We start from the raw sequence: 16,658 nt of genomic DNA, 5'->3' as shown, positions 1-16,658 counted from the left end.
TTAATGTCTTGCCAAAGGACATGAGTGCCGCGGCAGGACTCAAACTGCTAACTGTGTGATCCACAGTCCAGTGACGAATCCACTAGACCATGAAACCTCTACACAATAAAAACATATTTACTTTTGTTCACTGCGTTTAAAGCCTATCTGCACTAGTTTGGCCAGGAGAGATTAGACCTCCCTGCGTGGTCACTGGCAGGTGGTTATCTCATCAAATCAGCTCTCAATTAACATTAAAAAAAGGGGACCATGGGGGATCAACGGGTACTGCTTGGGCATTGTTGGCTGTAAAGAGGGCGCAAGGAGCGTAGTACAAGTAGTGCAGTTCTGGTTTAACTGTCTGTTTCCCTCTCCAGCTTTCCACCGATCAGCTGTATGTGACCACCATCCAAAACATAGTCAAGGCAAGACAGCTGGGTCAGAAAGTTGCTACAGGTGAAGGTAAGGTCATACTACCTGTTTCCTCTCATGGGTTTAACTAATAGTCTTACACATAAATGAGCAAGAATGCACAAAAATAAAAAAAAATTAACATAGCCAGTGTCATTTTTTGTCTTATTTTTTTTCTGATATCCCTTGGGCTTGCTCTCATACACAATTATTTTTCCCAACCACTTTTGAATGACGTACAGAAAAAAATGGCATCTATCTTTTTTTTGCTTCAAATTGTATGTGTGTTTGTATGTTTCTTAGAATGAAACAGCCTCAGGAAATAAAATTACCAATTCGAATAGGAGAGAAGTTTCTTTTCAAAGACGACTGGCAAAGCTGCCAAATTTTTCCAGTTGCACTTGAGCTATTTCTTAAATCATTTTTCATCTTTATCATACCCGTCGTTTGTGAAAAATGCAAGATCATCACATGATACATCCGGCAATGACAAAATGTGCCTTTCTGTCAGGATGTACCGTATCTAGAATCTAATTTTAGAAAATGAAAGAAAAACGAATTATTATATCATTTCTTTTTGATGACAGATGGCAGGGGCGACAAAGGATTCCGGCCACCCTGTAAGCTGGACATGGATACTCTAGCTAAGGTCAAGAACATTTTGCTCAAAGTGAAGCAGCCTGAGATGGCCGTCGTGACAGCTAGATTCATAGCCAAGGAGCTCCAAGTCAGTAAGTAATCCTGTCTGACCTATGTACAGTCAAACCTGCTTTAGTGACCACCTGTCTACAAAGACCACATTTTTTGTTTCCGTTGAATTGGTTTCTCTTTGAAACATGTACTAAAGGAACCTGTACATAAAGACCACTTTTCTTGTCTCCTTTTGGTGATCCTAATAGACAGGTTTCACCGTATTTGTCAGTATATCCTGTTGGCTGAAAAGCTATGATGTGATGCTCTGGTTTATTGTATGTGCCCAAGCGTTCAAAATAATGAGTATCTTTTGAATTACGGAAAATGTTTTCTAAATTTTGTATTGGTTTAATGTTCCTGTGTTTGGAATGATTGCGAAACATTTGAAAGGCAATCAAGCCAACTCGTCCTGTTTAGATATGCAGATATTGTCATTTTAGATCCAGAAGTGTGCTTGCTCTGGATTATTCTGCATTAGCTCTGCGTTGGCTCTGCGTGGACTCTGCATTAGTGCCGCGGCGGGACACGAACCACTGACCTTGTGATCCACTTGACCACGACACCTCAATAATGTTCATTCATCTTGAATTTCCAGGTAAACAGAAGGAGATGGCTCTGAAAATGTGTGAGCGACTAGCTAGCAGATGGCAAGAGTTGAGTGAAGAAGGGGTAAGTATATGACCTCCTTATTACGTAATGAATGGCAAATGGCGATGAACAAAGGGGTTTTACACACAACAAAGCGTACTCTCTTATTTTTGTGTGATAAGGTACAGAAACCTTGCCGTATTGAAACCTTGCTATATCAGGTGCTTGAAACTAAAATGTGAGTTGCGATCTGCTTTAATATTGTCAGTTCATAGCCAGTTGGGCATAGGACTCTGTGTAATACAGTGTGCGAGTTAATACCTGTCTGGCTCCAAACAGATGAAAGGTCTTTTAAATTTTGCTATGGCAGTTTTCTTGAGGCAATTTTTGTAAACGAAGCTTAGAATTATTTTTTCTTTTTACCTCCTGTTTACGGCAGACTCCTGACCACCAGAAGGCTTGTGCCACCCACCAGCGTCTGGTTGCCGAGCACCGAGCTGTCTGCACGGAGGAGGCTCTCCGGAGGCATGGCCTGGCCGATCCTTTGCACGTTCAGATGATCGCTACACCTGCTAAGCTCATCTTCAAGCTCTACGAACACCCTAGCATTGAGCAGTGTCTGCAGGGTTACCAGCATAACCTACCAGGTATGGTTTTGTGGTCAGTCAGTGGGCGTGGACTGTTACACAAATAATTGCTTTATAGTGTTTTTTAGAGGGCTATTTGTAAGTAATCTCATTGAAGTTTCAATTTGTGTAAACATACTAAAAAATCTCGCAACCATTAATTCATCATCATAAGGTTTCGGAATCTTTGTAAGATTCCATTAGAAATTAACTTTGATTGTTCCCTGATTGTCTGTAATATCTGGCTCCCAGGATACTGATTTCTTTACTAAAATTGCCACCCAGGCAAATGACGGGCCTCGGGGGCATATCAGGATGTAACTTCCCCTTGAGCCTATAGAAACCGCAATGCGTCTCATAGCAGTCAAGATATCTATACTAACAACTAAAATCAAGCAAAAAATCAGGGTTTCAATATATGTAATTACATATACGCTTTAAATATGTTAACTCCATTATTTATTTTATTTGTTTATTCTGTGCACTAGACATTAATGCTGCAGTGGAGGAGATTGCCAAGATAAACAACAGTAATTTAGAGAAGATTAGAATTCATCTGATGGAACAATGGATGCCTCAACCCGTCATGAGCAAACAAGAAGAAACGGTTCGTTACCTTCCAGATATTTGAAAAATATTTAATCATGAAATGAGGATTAAAGCGGGACTGTGTTATAACAATTTTTATGCCTCTGTTACGAAGTAGCCGGAAACATTATGTTTTCGGGTTGTCCGTCCGTCCGTCCGTCCGTCTGTACGTACGTACGTACGTCCCGTTCTCGTGATCGCGTTATCTGAAGAACCGATTGATGGATTCCTGCCAAACTTTGGTCATGTATGTATCTTGCAGAGCCGATGAACTGATTAGATTTGGGGTCACGAGGTCAAAGGTCAAAGGTCACAGGGCTCATTATGTATGCAAAAACAGCTCGTGATCGCGTTATCTGAAGAACCGATTGATGGATTTCTGCCAAACTTTGGTCATGTATGTATCTTGCAGAGCCAATGAACTGAATAGATTTTGGGGTCACGAGGTTAAAGGTCAAAGGTCACAGGGCTCATTATGTATGCAAAAACAGCTCGTGATCGCGTTATCTCAAGAACCGATTGATGGATTCATGCCAACTTAGGTCATGTATGTTACTTGCAGAGCTGATGAACTGATTAGATTCTTGGTTCATAAGGTCAAAGGTTATGGGCTCATTATGTATGCAAAAATAGCTTGTGAACGCATTCTCATTAGAACTGACAGATGGATTACTATTTAACTCAGGACATCTTGCAGAGCCAATGAACTGAGTAGAATTTAGGGTCATGAGGTCAAAGATCAAAGGGTCATATATGTATGTGATAAATTGCTTGTAATCACGATATTCTGAGAACCTGTTAATGGATACAATTGAACTTGAATTTGAAAAATTTCTTCTGTTTTGGTTTGTAAAATTGCTCTATGACGGAGGCATCATTTTCGACTGCGTGCAGTCAAAGTTCCATCTAGTTTTTCCTGCGACTGTAGTAATTTCCTTTTTGTGTTGAAACCTTGCTATATCAGGGGCTAAAAACTATTAAAATACCAAGGGAGTGGGACCAGCAAAATTGCTTACTTGTAATTTGAATTTATTACAGTGTTCTTTGTATTGAGGTTCCCACTAGTTTGTTATAACAGTGTTCATTAGATCTTTGTAATGAGGCTCCCCTGTAGAAAAATAGGTGCACTGGTATAATGTGTTAGGAAGAAGTAATGGGATATTTATTTTGTTTTTATCTTTTTTTGTTGTTGTTGGTTTGTTTTGAAACAGAATGGGAGATACAGATATGCATTGTGAAGTATGCTAAAATGAAATAAATATTATGCCTAGATCACCAAACTAAAAAAAATAAATTATATGTTGCGTTGTGTTTTTGTCATTCACTCGTAGACCATGAACTTCTCATTTGGGTCATCAGGAGAGGATGAGATTCCAGAAGAAGAGAGAAGTCTCATGAGGTATTGATCTACTTATTCTTCTCCTTCTCCTCCTACTCCTGTTTATTTTCCTCATTCTCCTCCTCCACATCCTCTATCTACTCCTCATTTTCTTCCTATTCATCTCTTTCCCTTATCTTCTCCTTGTTCTCCTCCACCTCCGCTCCTTCACCACTTTCCTCTTTTCCATCTCACTTTCCTCTTTTCCATCTCACTTTCCTCTTTTCCATCTCACTTTCCTCTTTTCCATCTCACTTTCCTCTTTTCCATCTCACTTTCCTCTGTTCCATCTCACTTTCCTCTTTTCCATCTCACTTTCCTCTTTTCCCTCTCACTTTCCTCTTTTCCATCTCACTTTCCTCTTTTCCATCTCACTTTCCTCTTTTCCATCTCACTTTCCTCTGTTCCATCTCACTTTCCTCTTTTCCATCTCACTTTCCTCTTTTCCATCTCACTTTCCTCTTTTCCCTCTCACTTTCCTCTTTTCCATCTCACTTTCCTCTTTTCCATCTCACTTTCCTCTTTTCCATCTCACTTTCCTCTTTTCCATCTCACTTTCCACTTTTCCATCTCACTTTCCTCTTTTCCATCTCACTTTCCTCTTTTCCATCTCACTTTCCTCTTTTCCATCTCACTTTCCACTTTTCCATCTCACTTTCCACTTTTCCATCTCACTTTCCTCTTTTCCATCTCACTTTCCTCTTTTCCATCTCACTTTCCTCTTTTCCATCTCACTTTTCTCTTTTCCATTTCACTTTCCTCTTTTCCATCTCACTTTCCTCTTTTCCATCTCACTTTCCTCTTTTCCATCTCACTTTCCTCTTTTCCATCTCACTTTCCTCTTTTCCATCTCACTTTCCTCTTTTCCATCTCACTTTCCACTTTTCCATCTCACTTTCCTCTTTTCCATCTCACTTTCCTCTTTTCCATCTCACTTTCCTCTGTTCCATCTCACTTTCCTCTTTTCCATCTCACTTTCCTCTTTTCCATCTCACTTTCCTCTTTTCCATCTCACTTTCCTCTTTTCCATCTCACTTTCCTCTTTTCCCTCTCACTTTCCTCTTTTCCATCTCACTTTCCTCTTTTCCATCTCACTTTCCTCTTTTCCCTCTCACTTTCCTCTTTTCCATCTCACTTTCCTCTTTTCCATCTCACTTTCCTCTCTTCCATCTCACTTTCCACTTTTCCATCTCACTTTCCACTTTTCCATCCATTTCACTTTCCTCTTTTCCATCTTACTTTCCTCTTTTCCATCTCACTTTCCTCTTTTCCATCTCACTTTCCTCTTTTCCATCTCACTTTGTTCCTTTTCAAACATCTCCTTCTCCTCTTTCTATTTTTCCGTATTCTCTTCCCACTGCTTCTAGTCTTCCTCTTCCTCCTTTTTCTTCTCTCTTTTTTTTTCACTCTCTCCTCCTCCCTCTCATAGTATTCAGCATCACCTGTGCCTGGCAGTGGGTGGGGGACGACTTAATCACTATTACTTAATCACTATAACCCTCATGTCTATCTTGATTAGGATTTTTTTTTTTTTTTTTTTTTTTTTTTGTTTGGGGGGGGGGGGGGGGGGGGGATACTTCACCAGGGTGTCCCCCTACTCACCCACAAAGTATGTCGCGGGTTCTCAATGTGCATAGGTTGTGATTCTCCTGCACATGGGGCCTCCATCCATGACTGTGCCACCACCTCAACAAAGATCAATGTGCTTGACATCCCTGTTCAATGTCATGTGTGCCTGTCCGTTTTATTATGACGATGGATAAAGTATGCATAATTTTAAACTTGAATAAAAATCCATTTTTCTCCTGCTTCAATATCTAGGTTGAAATATCTGCTGCAAAGACAGAATCCAGAGAGTACAGTTCTCTTCTTGTTAAATGTTGCATTCAAGGTAATTTTCTCTGTGTTCTTCTTCTCTGTGTTTTCATTTTGTGGCTCTTTGTCTCAACATCCAGTCTTTCTTTCTCATTATCCAAAAAAAAAATTAAAAAAATAAAAATTATCCACTCAATGATAAGGCTGTGTTGGAAATGGAACTTGAAATTCATAATATTCATGTGAAATACAATTTTTTCTCACAAATACACAAAATTCTATTGTTGCTTTCGACAGATACACTTTTGGTAAATCAAATAACATTCTTTGAATACCCTTTTTATACCGTCAAATTGCTGATTTACACTGGTTCTGGATTTTGGTATCGTATTTTCCTTGCTTACCGGTCATGTTAAAGGCAGTGTGTTATATTCCTAGTTCTCATTACTAGGGTACAAGCCTGTAGAATAGCTCTGCAATATGAGACAGGAAAATACTTCGTAATTTGGCAATACCCTTTCACATTTGCTGCTTTTGCTAACATATCCATAAAGGAGCAGCAATATTTGCGGCTATGTTTAGGCAGGAGGTATGAACAGGGTCAACAAAAATGGAATCAAATTGAGCAAATACTGCTCCCCGATTCTATGGTGCATTGTTGAATCTCTCATGAAGAGAAGTATGACTCTTGTTGTAATGTTGTTCATAAGGTTCATATTTATTGTCCATTAAACAATGAAAATTTGTTGTGTTACATGGTATTGCGATACACATATATAACATACATATACTCATACAAAAATCAATACAATAATTGTTAAGTTGACGAAAAACAAAAACAAAGATATAGTCATGCACAGAAAATAATATACATGTATATATGAGTGAGGAGGAATGACGATGGGATTTTACAAGTATCGATGATGTATTGTTTTTTTTCTTTCTAGCAAACCTCGACTCACGTCACTACGGGATGCCAGGTGAGGGCACTACGTTGTCTCTTCTCTCTCTCCGACGATGCCGTCATTTCTCAAGTCTCCAAACAGTCTGCCTCTGAGCTCAGGTATGTAATGAGAATGTAAAGAGAAAGTTGAGCAAGGTTTTGAGAATTTTCAAAAATAATTTGTATTTTCATTATTTTTAGTACTATATGAAAGAATGATATTGTAGCAATGCATTGGATGGTTTGCTCCTGAAGTTCTCTCATATTACAAATATAACTAGAAATAGCTTGGAACATTTGACCAAATTCTGATACCATATATTTAAAGAAGTGAAAATATGATGAGTTTTGTTGACAATACATTAGAAATTGTTAAATCTACAATGCGAATCAGTTTAAATTGATCAATGATACAGGTATATCATTAAAAATCTCTTAAATTCTCTCTGACATTCTGATTTCCCTCTTTGAGTTTGTTGCATTTTACAGTGAGAAGGGATAGAGAAGGAAATAAAAATATTATGTATCATACTATAATGCAATTGGGATCATAAATCCTCATGAGTAACCAACAATCAACTATGATCTCTTACATTAAAGTGACTTGGTGACATTGCCTCAGATTCTGAAACAAAATCCTGGATTTAGCTCATGCTGCAATCATAATTATAAACCTTTAGGTCAGTCTGGAATCCAATGACTTTTATGATTGGAAACCACATTTTTTTTTTTTCTTTTTTTTCGAAACAGTTTTTATAACACTACAGTCTATTTGGAAAAATGAGTATGGTAAAGATTTTTACTTTTTTGAGGCACTTCATGATCATTTCGAAATTTGAAGCACAATTTTTCTAGGGCTTCAATATTACACCATATCACAAACACTGATAACTCGTAGGGCCATGCATCTCAGATTTAATATTGTAAAACGATGCCTTTAAATACTAATTTCCTTTGACAGAGAGTACTTGAAGAATCTGGTGTATCTGAGTGAGTTTGAGGCTCTCAACATTGCCATGGATCTGTCCACATTGACATCCTCCAACAAGGCCAGTCTGGTCAGGGGTCTATGGAAGAACCACAACCATGAGCCCAGGGTGAGTAGTGGGGCGTTGCAAGAAAGTTGCGATCGATTGCAAGATACAAAATTTGCAACTGGTATTTACAATCGATTGCAACTCAACTTTCTTGCACTAGTCTCCTAATTTTCCTAGGATTTTGTTAAGATTACAGTTTTAACAATAACGTCCCCCCCCCCCCCCTCTCTCTCTCTCTTACTAATGGGGCATTGCAAGAAAGTTGAGTTGCGATCAATTGCAAATTTGCAATGAATTGCAAGACTTACGCTTGATTTTGGGGATTTGCAATTGTTTGCAACTTTCTTGCAACGCCCCATAGGAGGTCCTATGACACCCTCTCTTCACTGGTTCTACAAACTTGTTCTGCTTACTTCTAACTCGGACCTAACATGAACCCTAACCCTAACCTACAGCCTGCATCATGATGAAAATTGGAAGTTAAAGATTTTCATTTTTACTCTTAATCCAAATTCATGATGATGTATCACAGAGAATATTTCACGACACCATTTTTTGTCTTCTTAAGATTATTTTGTCCTCGTTCATCTTGGATATAATGTGCAATAATGTCAAAGCGTACAGTTCCTGAACTTGTTTAAAATTTCATTTAGAAAATAAGGGGTTTTCATAGTCAAACCTATAAGAGTGAGTATCTGTATTTCAGTGGTTAATTATAATAATAATGATAACAGTGAAGTCTTGATAGCGCTCATGTCTGGCACATTGCCACTCCTGGTGCTCCATTATCATTACCCTGGTTTTAGGACGGCTGCTGTTACAGTGCTCGAGCATTTCAAGGAACCTATTCCTGCCAGTGTACCCATGTACCTCACCTGGGTGGAGTGTGGCAATTGTACTGCCAAAAAGTGTTAAACTCTGTTCTACTTGAAATCGTTTAGAAGTATTATGGCATAAGCTGCACAAGTACATTTTTAAGTCTTTCATAATTATTTTTATCCTCAGAGTGTTCAACTGATTGCCAAGCTTTGTCTGGAGTACGAGGTCCATGACAAACATCTGTGGAACAGTATGCTTCAACAGCTCCAAAAATTTGGAATGGTAAATAATATACACTGTCTTAAAGCCTGTCTGCACTACTTGTAGCTACTTGCCTCCTCTCGTTCGTTCGTGCAAAGAATATCAGGGAGTACATCATCTAGATAGGAAGATCGTTATTGAGCCAACAGATCGTCTCATCATCGAGCTCACGAAGTCCGGAAGCGCCGTGGGGGGATTTGTGGATCGGACAATCATCAATGACATGATCCATAGTTTGGATCTCTCCACAGGCGCAGTTTGGTGATGATTCAGCTCCAATTTTATGTAGGAAATATTGTGTGCGGCCAACTCCAGTTCTGACACGGTTTAGGTTGACCCAGGCTTTTCTTGGGAGGTCGCTGCCACTTGGTTTTGCACAGGGCTTTGGGATGAACTCCTTCAGGTTGGTAGTGGACGAATTCCACTGGTCTGACCAGCGTTTTGTTATCCAAGTGGCTAAGGTGGAGGGGGGGTTCTCAGGCCGCAGCTCAGCAGCCTGTGTTGCAAAGTGTCTTCTAGGGAGACGCTGTCCTTCAAAGGCAGAGGGGGCAGGAACAAGGCATTTATCTCTGTCATGCTTTTGGGCAAGCTTAGCATACTGCGCATCTCGTCTGAGCTGAGCTGGTGGTATGCCAGATAATATTGGCAGGTTGCTGACTGGTGTTGCAGTGAGTGTTCCGCTGATTAGTCTCATAGCGTCATTGAGGACAACATCAACCTTGTGTACATGGGTGCTGTGGCTCCATGCAGGTGCAGCATACTCGGCAGTGGAGAAGGCAAGAGCTAGAGTGGAGGTGCGAAGGGTGGTGAAATTAGCTCCCCATCCGGTCCCTGCAAGCTTCTTTAGGAGAGACACTCTGGCTTGGGTCTTTTGGGCTGTGGCTTTGGCATGCTCGTGGAAGGTGAGGCTTCGGTCAAGAGTGACACCTAGGTACTTTGGTGTTGAGACGAAGTTCAGCCTAGACCCATCTAGTGAGATATTCAGCTCTCGGTTGGCGCATCGGTAAGCCAGGTGGAAGACGGAGGATACAGTCTTTGTTATGCTTATCTTGAGATGCCATCTGTTGAAGAACTCGGCTAGCATTTTCAGGTCCTTCTCCAGTGATGTTTCGATTGCTTCGAAGGAGTGGTTGTTGAACCCCAGTGCGGTGTCGTCTGCGTAGGAGTACTGCATGCATTCCCCTTTGGGCATATCAGAGACATAGATGTTGAAAAGTATCGGAGCGAGGACAGAGCCTTGCGGCACACCATTGCGGAGTTTCCTCTTCCTACTGCATTCGCCGTTTGATGTTTCGAGGACAAATGACCGGTCTTGTACAAGCAGCATGATGAATTTCACGATTCTTACATCTGGAATGGTCTGCAGGGTCTTGAGGTATAAGCCACGGTGCCATACTGTGTCAAATGCCGCAGTAAGGTCGACAAGAACTGCACCAAACTTCTGCTTCTTCTGGAAGGCCGTCTCTATGTCGTTTACAAGCCTGACTACTTGGTCGGTGGTTGATTTACCTTTCCTGAAACCTGCCTGTGTAGTAGGTAGCTTCTCTTCGACAGTGTCAACGATTCTGGCAAGTAGCAGCCTGAATCTTCCTATTCAGCCAATCAAAGTGCCTCCTCTATATACATGTAGCAAACAATGCCCAATCGGTGCCTGTTGGTCCCCCATGATCCTTTTTTTCATATGTTAATTGAGAGCCAATTTGATGAGATAACCACCTGTCAGTGTCCATGCAGGGAGGTCTAATCCCTTTTGGCCAAACTAGTGCAGACAGGCTCTAAGACACTCTCAATAAATCTACAAGGTAAAGGGGATTGTCATAATAATAGTGTTATTTCAAAAGGGGCTCAGCTCTTAAAGATTTAGCTGGTGTCTAAATTATATGTAGTATATGCAGGTATTTGTTTTATGATCTCCCTTTTGAATAGGTAGTTTTACTTCATTTTGTGAAGTAATACTTACAATTTCATAGAAAATTAATGACATGGTCATCACCCTATTAACAAAATTCTGTTGTGTATTTACACAGCACCTCTATTACTTTAAGAGTTGTTATTTTGAAATGTAGAGAGGGAATCTTCGTCTGTTTAAAATGTCTTTTGTTAATTTGCAATATGCTTACTTATACAGACTGGTCCAATATATTGAGATTCTCACTTAATTTACAAGTACTGCATTACATATGATGTTTCTCTTCAACATGACCGCTAATATACATGTATGTCTCTTGTTTGATACATTATTCTTGATTCTAAACATAGCTGGATTATCTGGAGTATGTATTGGTCCAACTAGCTGGGCTAAGGGAACTGAGGTCCATTCAGTGTCTTCCTAAGGTGTGGTCTGTCATCCTCGCTACTCCGTTCATGTCAAGTGAGTATCTCATAAGGAGGCGCAATAGCTCAGTCAGTATAGCAGTGGTCTCATGATCCGGTGACCCGGGTTCGAAACCAAGGCGATGCGCTAGTGCCCTTTGGTAAGGCATTAATCCTCATTACCAGGTCCGTCTGAGAGGACCTAAAGCCGTCGGCCGTCTGGTTGCTTACTTACAAGCATTTATGCTTTCTTAACAGTCAGGTAAAATAACCACCACCACCAACCACCACCACCATCTAGTGCTCACCACCATCTAGTGCTCACCACCCCACTCTCACTTTATATACTGGTGCTTTTGATTCTTGTACTGGATGCCTTTTCCTACAAGTTCTTGAGTTGCCAAATTAGAAAATTCATATATTGCACTTTGAGTGCTATACTTGAAGCCTGTCTGCACTAGTTTGGCCAGGAGGGAATAGACGTCCGTGCCGTGGTTACTGACAGGTGGTTATTTCATCAAATCAGCTCTCAATTAACATAAGAAAAAGGGGACCATGGGGGACCAACAGGTACCGCTTAGGCATTGTAGGCTATATAGAGGGCGCAAGTAGTGCAGACAGGCTTTTTAAGTGATGTTTATAAGGTCAGTAAACACAGTGAAAACAATTTTTAGATTCATTCCATCCCTTTTAATTTACATACTATGCAGTGGAATATATTCTTTTCCAATTCGTTTTGATTAAATTGCTTTTTTGACTGGACTATTAATCTTCCAACCGATGTTTCTTTGCAGGCTGTACGCCACTGAGTGAGGAACAATCGGAGAGGTGTAGAAATGTGCTGTCACTGGTTCAGAAGTAAGTGAGGTCCTATAATATTTGTTTAGGGTCACAGGTCATTACTGACACAAATGTCACTTTATTAACTTTCTGTCGAGACATGACTGGATTACTTTTGATATGTTGTCTGTAACAGAGAAATAGAAAATGGATATACAGTTGTAATTATTATAGATTATCTTGTTCTTCTTTTATTAGTGTACCTGCTTTTTTATTTGTCTGTAAAGAGTTTTTTTTAATTTCTATTATACTGCTTTTTCATTGTCAAATGAAGCATTAAATACCTTTTCAAGGGATTTTTGTTTGTTCAGCTATTCCAACTTGTAAAACTGTTTCAGTTTTAGGAAGATATATGTTCCCACTTGTAATCCTTCATCCTGATACAATGGACCATGGTAAATACTATTGTTTTGGGGCGGGATTAGTCTCCCAAGACCCACAAGGAATTAACAAAGTTGAAATGTAAATGTCAGTCACTGTTTATCTGTGCTTGATTTGTATGTTAGGTGTCCGGTCCTGTATGATCTTGATTTCATACGGCTTAGCTGTCAGTTTCTGAGGGTCGATATGCATGCAGAGGCACTGGCTTGCCTTCTACACATACCAGACAAAACCAAGAGAGACACTCAGATTGATGTAAGAACATCTCTTGCTTCATATTCATTTCTACTATGATAAATAAATGTATTAATTGATTGATTAATGGTTGTACACCTGTAGGACACCTAGGGGGTGTCTCACAAAGACTCAGATCTACTTGAAGGTCGGGTGACATCCAAATATAAGTTGATTCCTGTTGGTGTGCAGGTCTGCACACAACTCTAAATATATTTCTTCAATTTTTAAATATTTTGTAAAATAATTCTCTCAGACCTGCTAAGCTCCACCCTAAAAAAAGCTCCAGATTTCACTCATCTTGTGACATCATCTGTCAATCATTAGTGAGGTAACAAGAGGCAGGACCAAGCACTATACCTACCTTAACAAAAGCCCTAAATCTAATTCGCAACCATAATCCTATCCATGTGTGTTTGGAGAAATAAAGCATTGAGCGATTGAAACCAGAGCAAGTGACACCGAAGCAATTATCAGATCACCTGGTTGAATGAATGATTTATAGGTTGTTTGTGTGATTGACGAATCGATTAAGTAAGCGGTTAATTTAGTAGGTTATCTGATGGTTTGATGAACTGATCATTGACTGATTGATTGATGCTTCTATTTTTATTTAATTAATTACCAAATGACTACCGGTAGATTGAATGTAATACTAATGAAGGATATCACATATGTTTGTAGCTTTTAGAAACAATGCTAGAGAGCATTTGTTCTAATATGCAACTCTATATATAATGCAATATATGTAGATACACTGGATTGCTATCTTAATTTTTTGTTTTGATAGGATTGAGGAGTAGAATTTAGTTTGTTTTGTTTGCTCCTTTACAGACCCTCTTGGATACACGTCACATTATCATCTTAGATTCTCTGTCTCAACTTATGGAAAAGAAACAACCCCTACCAGAACATGAACATGTAAGCCATTGTCATCTTTTTATTGTTATTTGATTAAAGATCAGGTTTGTATTAAAAAAATGTTCAGTTTATATCCATAAAGACTGCTTGGAGCAGTTCTTATCATTCAATTTTTCTTTGTCTCCTCTTTATTGTAAGTATACCATGTAAGTATAGAAATTGAATATATGAAAACATGACATACAACAATAAAGAATTCTTCAGTGAATTTCTTATCAGTTTAAACTATAAAAAATTGAAAGCACAAGGTTGTGCTTGAAACTAGCATGAATGATGTTCACATGGGCCACCCAAAATTTAACGCTGGACCCCCAAAACTTAAACGTTTTTAACAGGGGGTCTTCATTATGGTAGGCATTATTTAATCAGGTGTAAAGGCATGTTTCTGAAAAACTCCAGTATATAACTCAGGTTGCTTATTTCCACACAGTACGGTTAGGGTTAAGGTTACGTTGGTGGATATCTTTAATAGAAACGTGTCTCTTTGACTGATTAAATAATGTCCAGCCTTCATCATAGAGCCCCTGTGGAAAATTGTTTTTGCAGAGCCCTGTAAGAGATTTACCCTATTGTTTGTCTTTTTATGTTGATAGGTTGTAGCTGAAGTGTACAGACACATAGCATCAAAGGGCATGTATGAACTCCTTCTAGAGTCCAAGCACTTCATGGGACTGGTCCACCATCTGGCAAAGCATGATCAACTCCAGGAGCTAGTCCAGAGGACAATACAAGCAGACAGGTACAAACATGCTCAGGCTTATATTTTTAATGGTGGACTATCGAAGTCAAACCTGGGGATGGTTTCACGAAACTGTCCTAAGAACAAGTTCACCACCATCCCCTTGAAACGCATGTATTACAATTAACATGTGTTTCGATGGGATGTCGGTGAATCGTTCTTATGATGGTTTTGTGAAACTATACCCAGGTTGAACTTAGTCCAGTGATTTACGGAGTACCAAATGTCAAGATCTTTATTCTGTACAAATAACTGTTATTCTTTGACAAAAATCCAGTCATGAAATTAGAATTAGAAATCAATTTTGTAACGGCATGACTTTTGTTCTTCAATTCAATTCAGAATTGTATTAATATTTATGGGTTAATTGACTTGGCACTCCATAAATCAGTTGACAAAATGTACTCTCTTAAACCTGGACTAAAGTTAGAACAATGGTATGAATACTGTTGTATAATTGTATAAAGGGACAGTTTATTTTGAAATACATAAAGCGAGTATCCTCTTTCATATCCTTTCTCATCATTTTGAAGCAACTATTCCAACTGTGTTACAACTTAAAAGCCAAATTGTGACTTGAATTCCTCCTTATTAACTTATTTCATGTGAATCTAACAGCCCATTAAAATAGAATTATTGAGAGCTTGTTGCACCTGATATTTGTCTGCATTATTACACAGGTTATGGGATGCCATCAACCTTGTGAATGTGTTTCATGTCTACTACCCTGTCACACCGACTGCACATGAATCAACAGGCATGGAACTCTTAAAGGTTAGGAACGAACCTCCATTTTGTGCTTGCCAATTTCTAGCATTTCTAGATTTGTTACCTGTACTATAAACTTTGTTCCTTTTCAAGTGACAATTCTTCTCCTAAAGTAAAAAGTAAATAATACAATTTTTAATTTTGTTGTATATACACCAATGTTAAAGACAACCTTTTTGTAGCGTAGCGTAGGGGGGGGGGTGGGTGTAGGATTACATGTACCTAAGCATTTTTATTCATATATTTTCTAATTATTTTACAGAGCAATTGTAACTTTTTTTGTTCTCAAGGTCTATAAAATACAAGCCATGCTTTTTTAATAGACTTCTCCACTTTGTTTTAGCTCTGTGCCAATCATGAATAATTTATTTGAATAATTGTATAATCATTTGTTGAATCTTTGGTTAATATCATGTTATTGAATTTGTATATATTGCATATTCATTTGATTATGTTATATTATGTGAAAATAAAGAAACCTTGAAACAAGGCGCTCTGTAAACAGTGGACTAACTTAATCCTCTGAGTAGGGATTTTAAACCTAGAGTAAACGCAGTATGCTTTTATGAACTCCCACATTCACGTTTTAAATATGCACATATGTTTATGAAGTTACAGTAACCCATTCTCATCTTTCTCTTCTCCAGGTCTACCTGGCATCCCATGGTCTGGAGGATGATGCCATGAACATCATGAATTTAATGAAGGAAGAAGACGACGACGCTGATTGATGCTTTTAGCTGAAGTGTTCTCCCTTGAATTCAATTTTTTACCGATAGTACTACTTTTGTGCCTTATCATTCCTTTGATTGTCAAGACCAAAGAACATTTCATACGTTTGTTTGTTCGTGTCTCCTAAGATCAAGATTAATGTATCTTGATCTTCGGAGTAGTTGCTACAACCGGCCGTGTCAGACACGTTGCCCCGGGGTGCGAGATAGGACTCATGTAGCGTGCCCCCATTTAAAACAATTATACAATAACAATTAACATTACATTTAATTAAAAGTATGAAACTATTAAAATTACTCTCATGTTACAGGAAAAAACATTATAAAAAAGAACATTATAAAACTTGTAGTAAACTGTGATCATGTATGTTGATTGACTATGGACTTCTTTGAGCATAAGAGGCTTCTCACTTATAGTTGAATATCACATTTTACATCCTGCATCGACGTCATCATCATCATCATCATCACTTTCTAAAGTCAGCATTTTCCCTCTGACGAGGCTTTACTGACTTTCACGCCATGATGACACTCCCTCCCTCAACTTCTTCTTGTCTAGAGCATCCTCATTTAGACCAGCCTTACTGCTTTCT

At 38.9% G+C, this 16,658-nt stretch overlaps 1 protein-coding gene across 1 annotated transcript in view; it reads left to right on the top strand.

Moving 5' to 3' along the window:
* LOC591301 (kinetochore-associated protein 1) overlaps positions 1–16,182 on the top strand; it is a 50,869-nt gene extending 34,687 nt beyond the window's left edge. The window contains exons 31-47 of the mRNA XM_030986136.1: positions 357–441; positions 978–1,121; positions 1,679–1,752; positions 2,111–2,318; positions 2,786–2,904; positions 4,217–4,284; positions 6,085–6,154; positions 7,026–7,141; positions 7,983–8,118; positions 9,064–9,159; positions 11,398–11,509; positions 12,246–12,309; positions 12,798–12,927; positions 13,741–13,827; positions 14,421–14,566; positions 15,247–15,340; positions 15,982–16,182. Of these exons, the coding sequence (XP_030841996.1) occupies positions 357–441; positions 978–1,121; positions 1,679–1,752; positions 2,111–2,318; positions 2,786–2,904; positions 4,217–4,284; positions 6,085–6,154; positions 7,026–7,141; positions 7,983–8,118; positions 9,064–9,159; positions 11,398–11,509; positions 12,246–12,309; positions 12,798–12,927; positions 13,741–13,827; positions 14,421–14,566; positions 15,247–15,340; positions 15,982–16,065 (1,833 nt within the window). The 3' untranslated portion in view covers positions 16,066–16,182. The remainder of the gene's footprint in view (positions 1–356; positions 442–977; positions 1,122–1,678; positions 1,753–2,110; positions 2,319–2,785; positions 2,905–4,216; positions 4,285–6,084; positions 6,155–7,025; positions 7,142–7,982; positions 8,119–9,063; positions 9,160–11,397; positions 11,510–12,245; positions 12,310–12,797; positions 12,928–13,740; positions 13,828–14,420; positions 14,567–15,246; positions 15,341–15,981) is intronic.
* The last annotated feature ends 476 nt before the right edge of the window (positions 16,183–16,658 follow it).

Source organism: Strongylocentrotus purpuratus, unplaced genomic scaffold (genome assembly GCF_000002235.5).
Source record: "Strongylocentrotus purpuratus isolate Spur 01 unplaced genomic scaffold, Spur_5.0 spur5_scaffold_15, whole genome shotgun sequence".
In the NCBI taxonomy this organism is placed as follows: Eukaryota; Metazoa; Echinodermata; class Echinoidea; order Camarodonta; family Strongylocentrotidae; genus Strongylocentrotus; species Strongylocentrotus purpuratus.
Note: the sequence above shows the minus strand (reverse complement) of the source record. Positions and strands in the feature narration are given on the sequence as shown.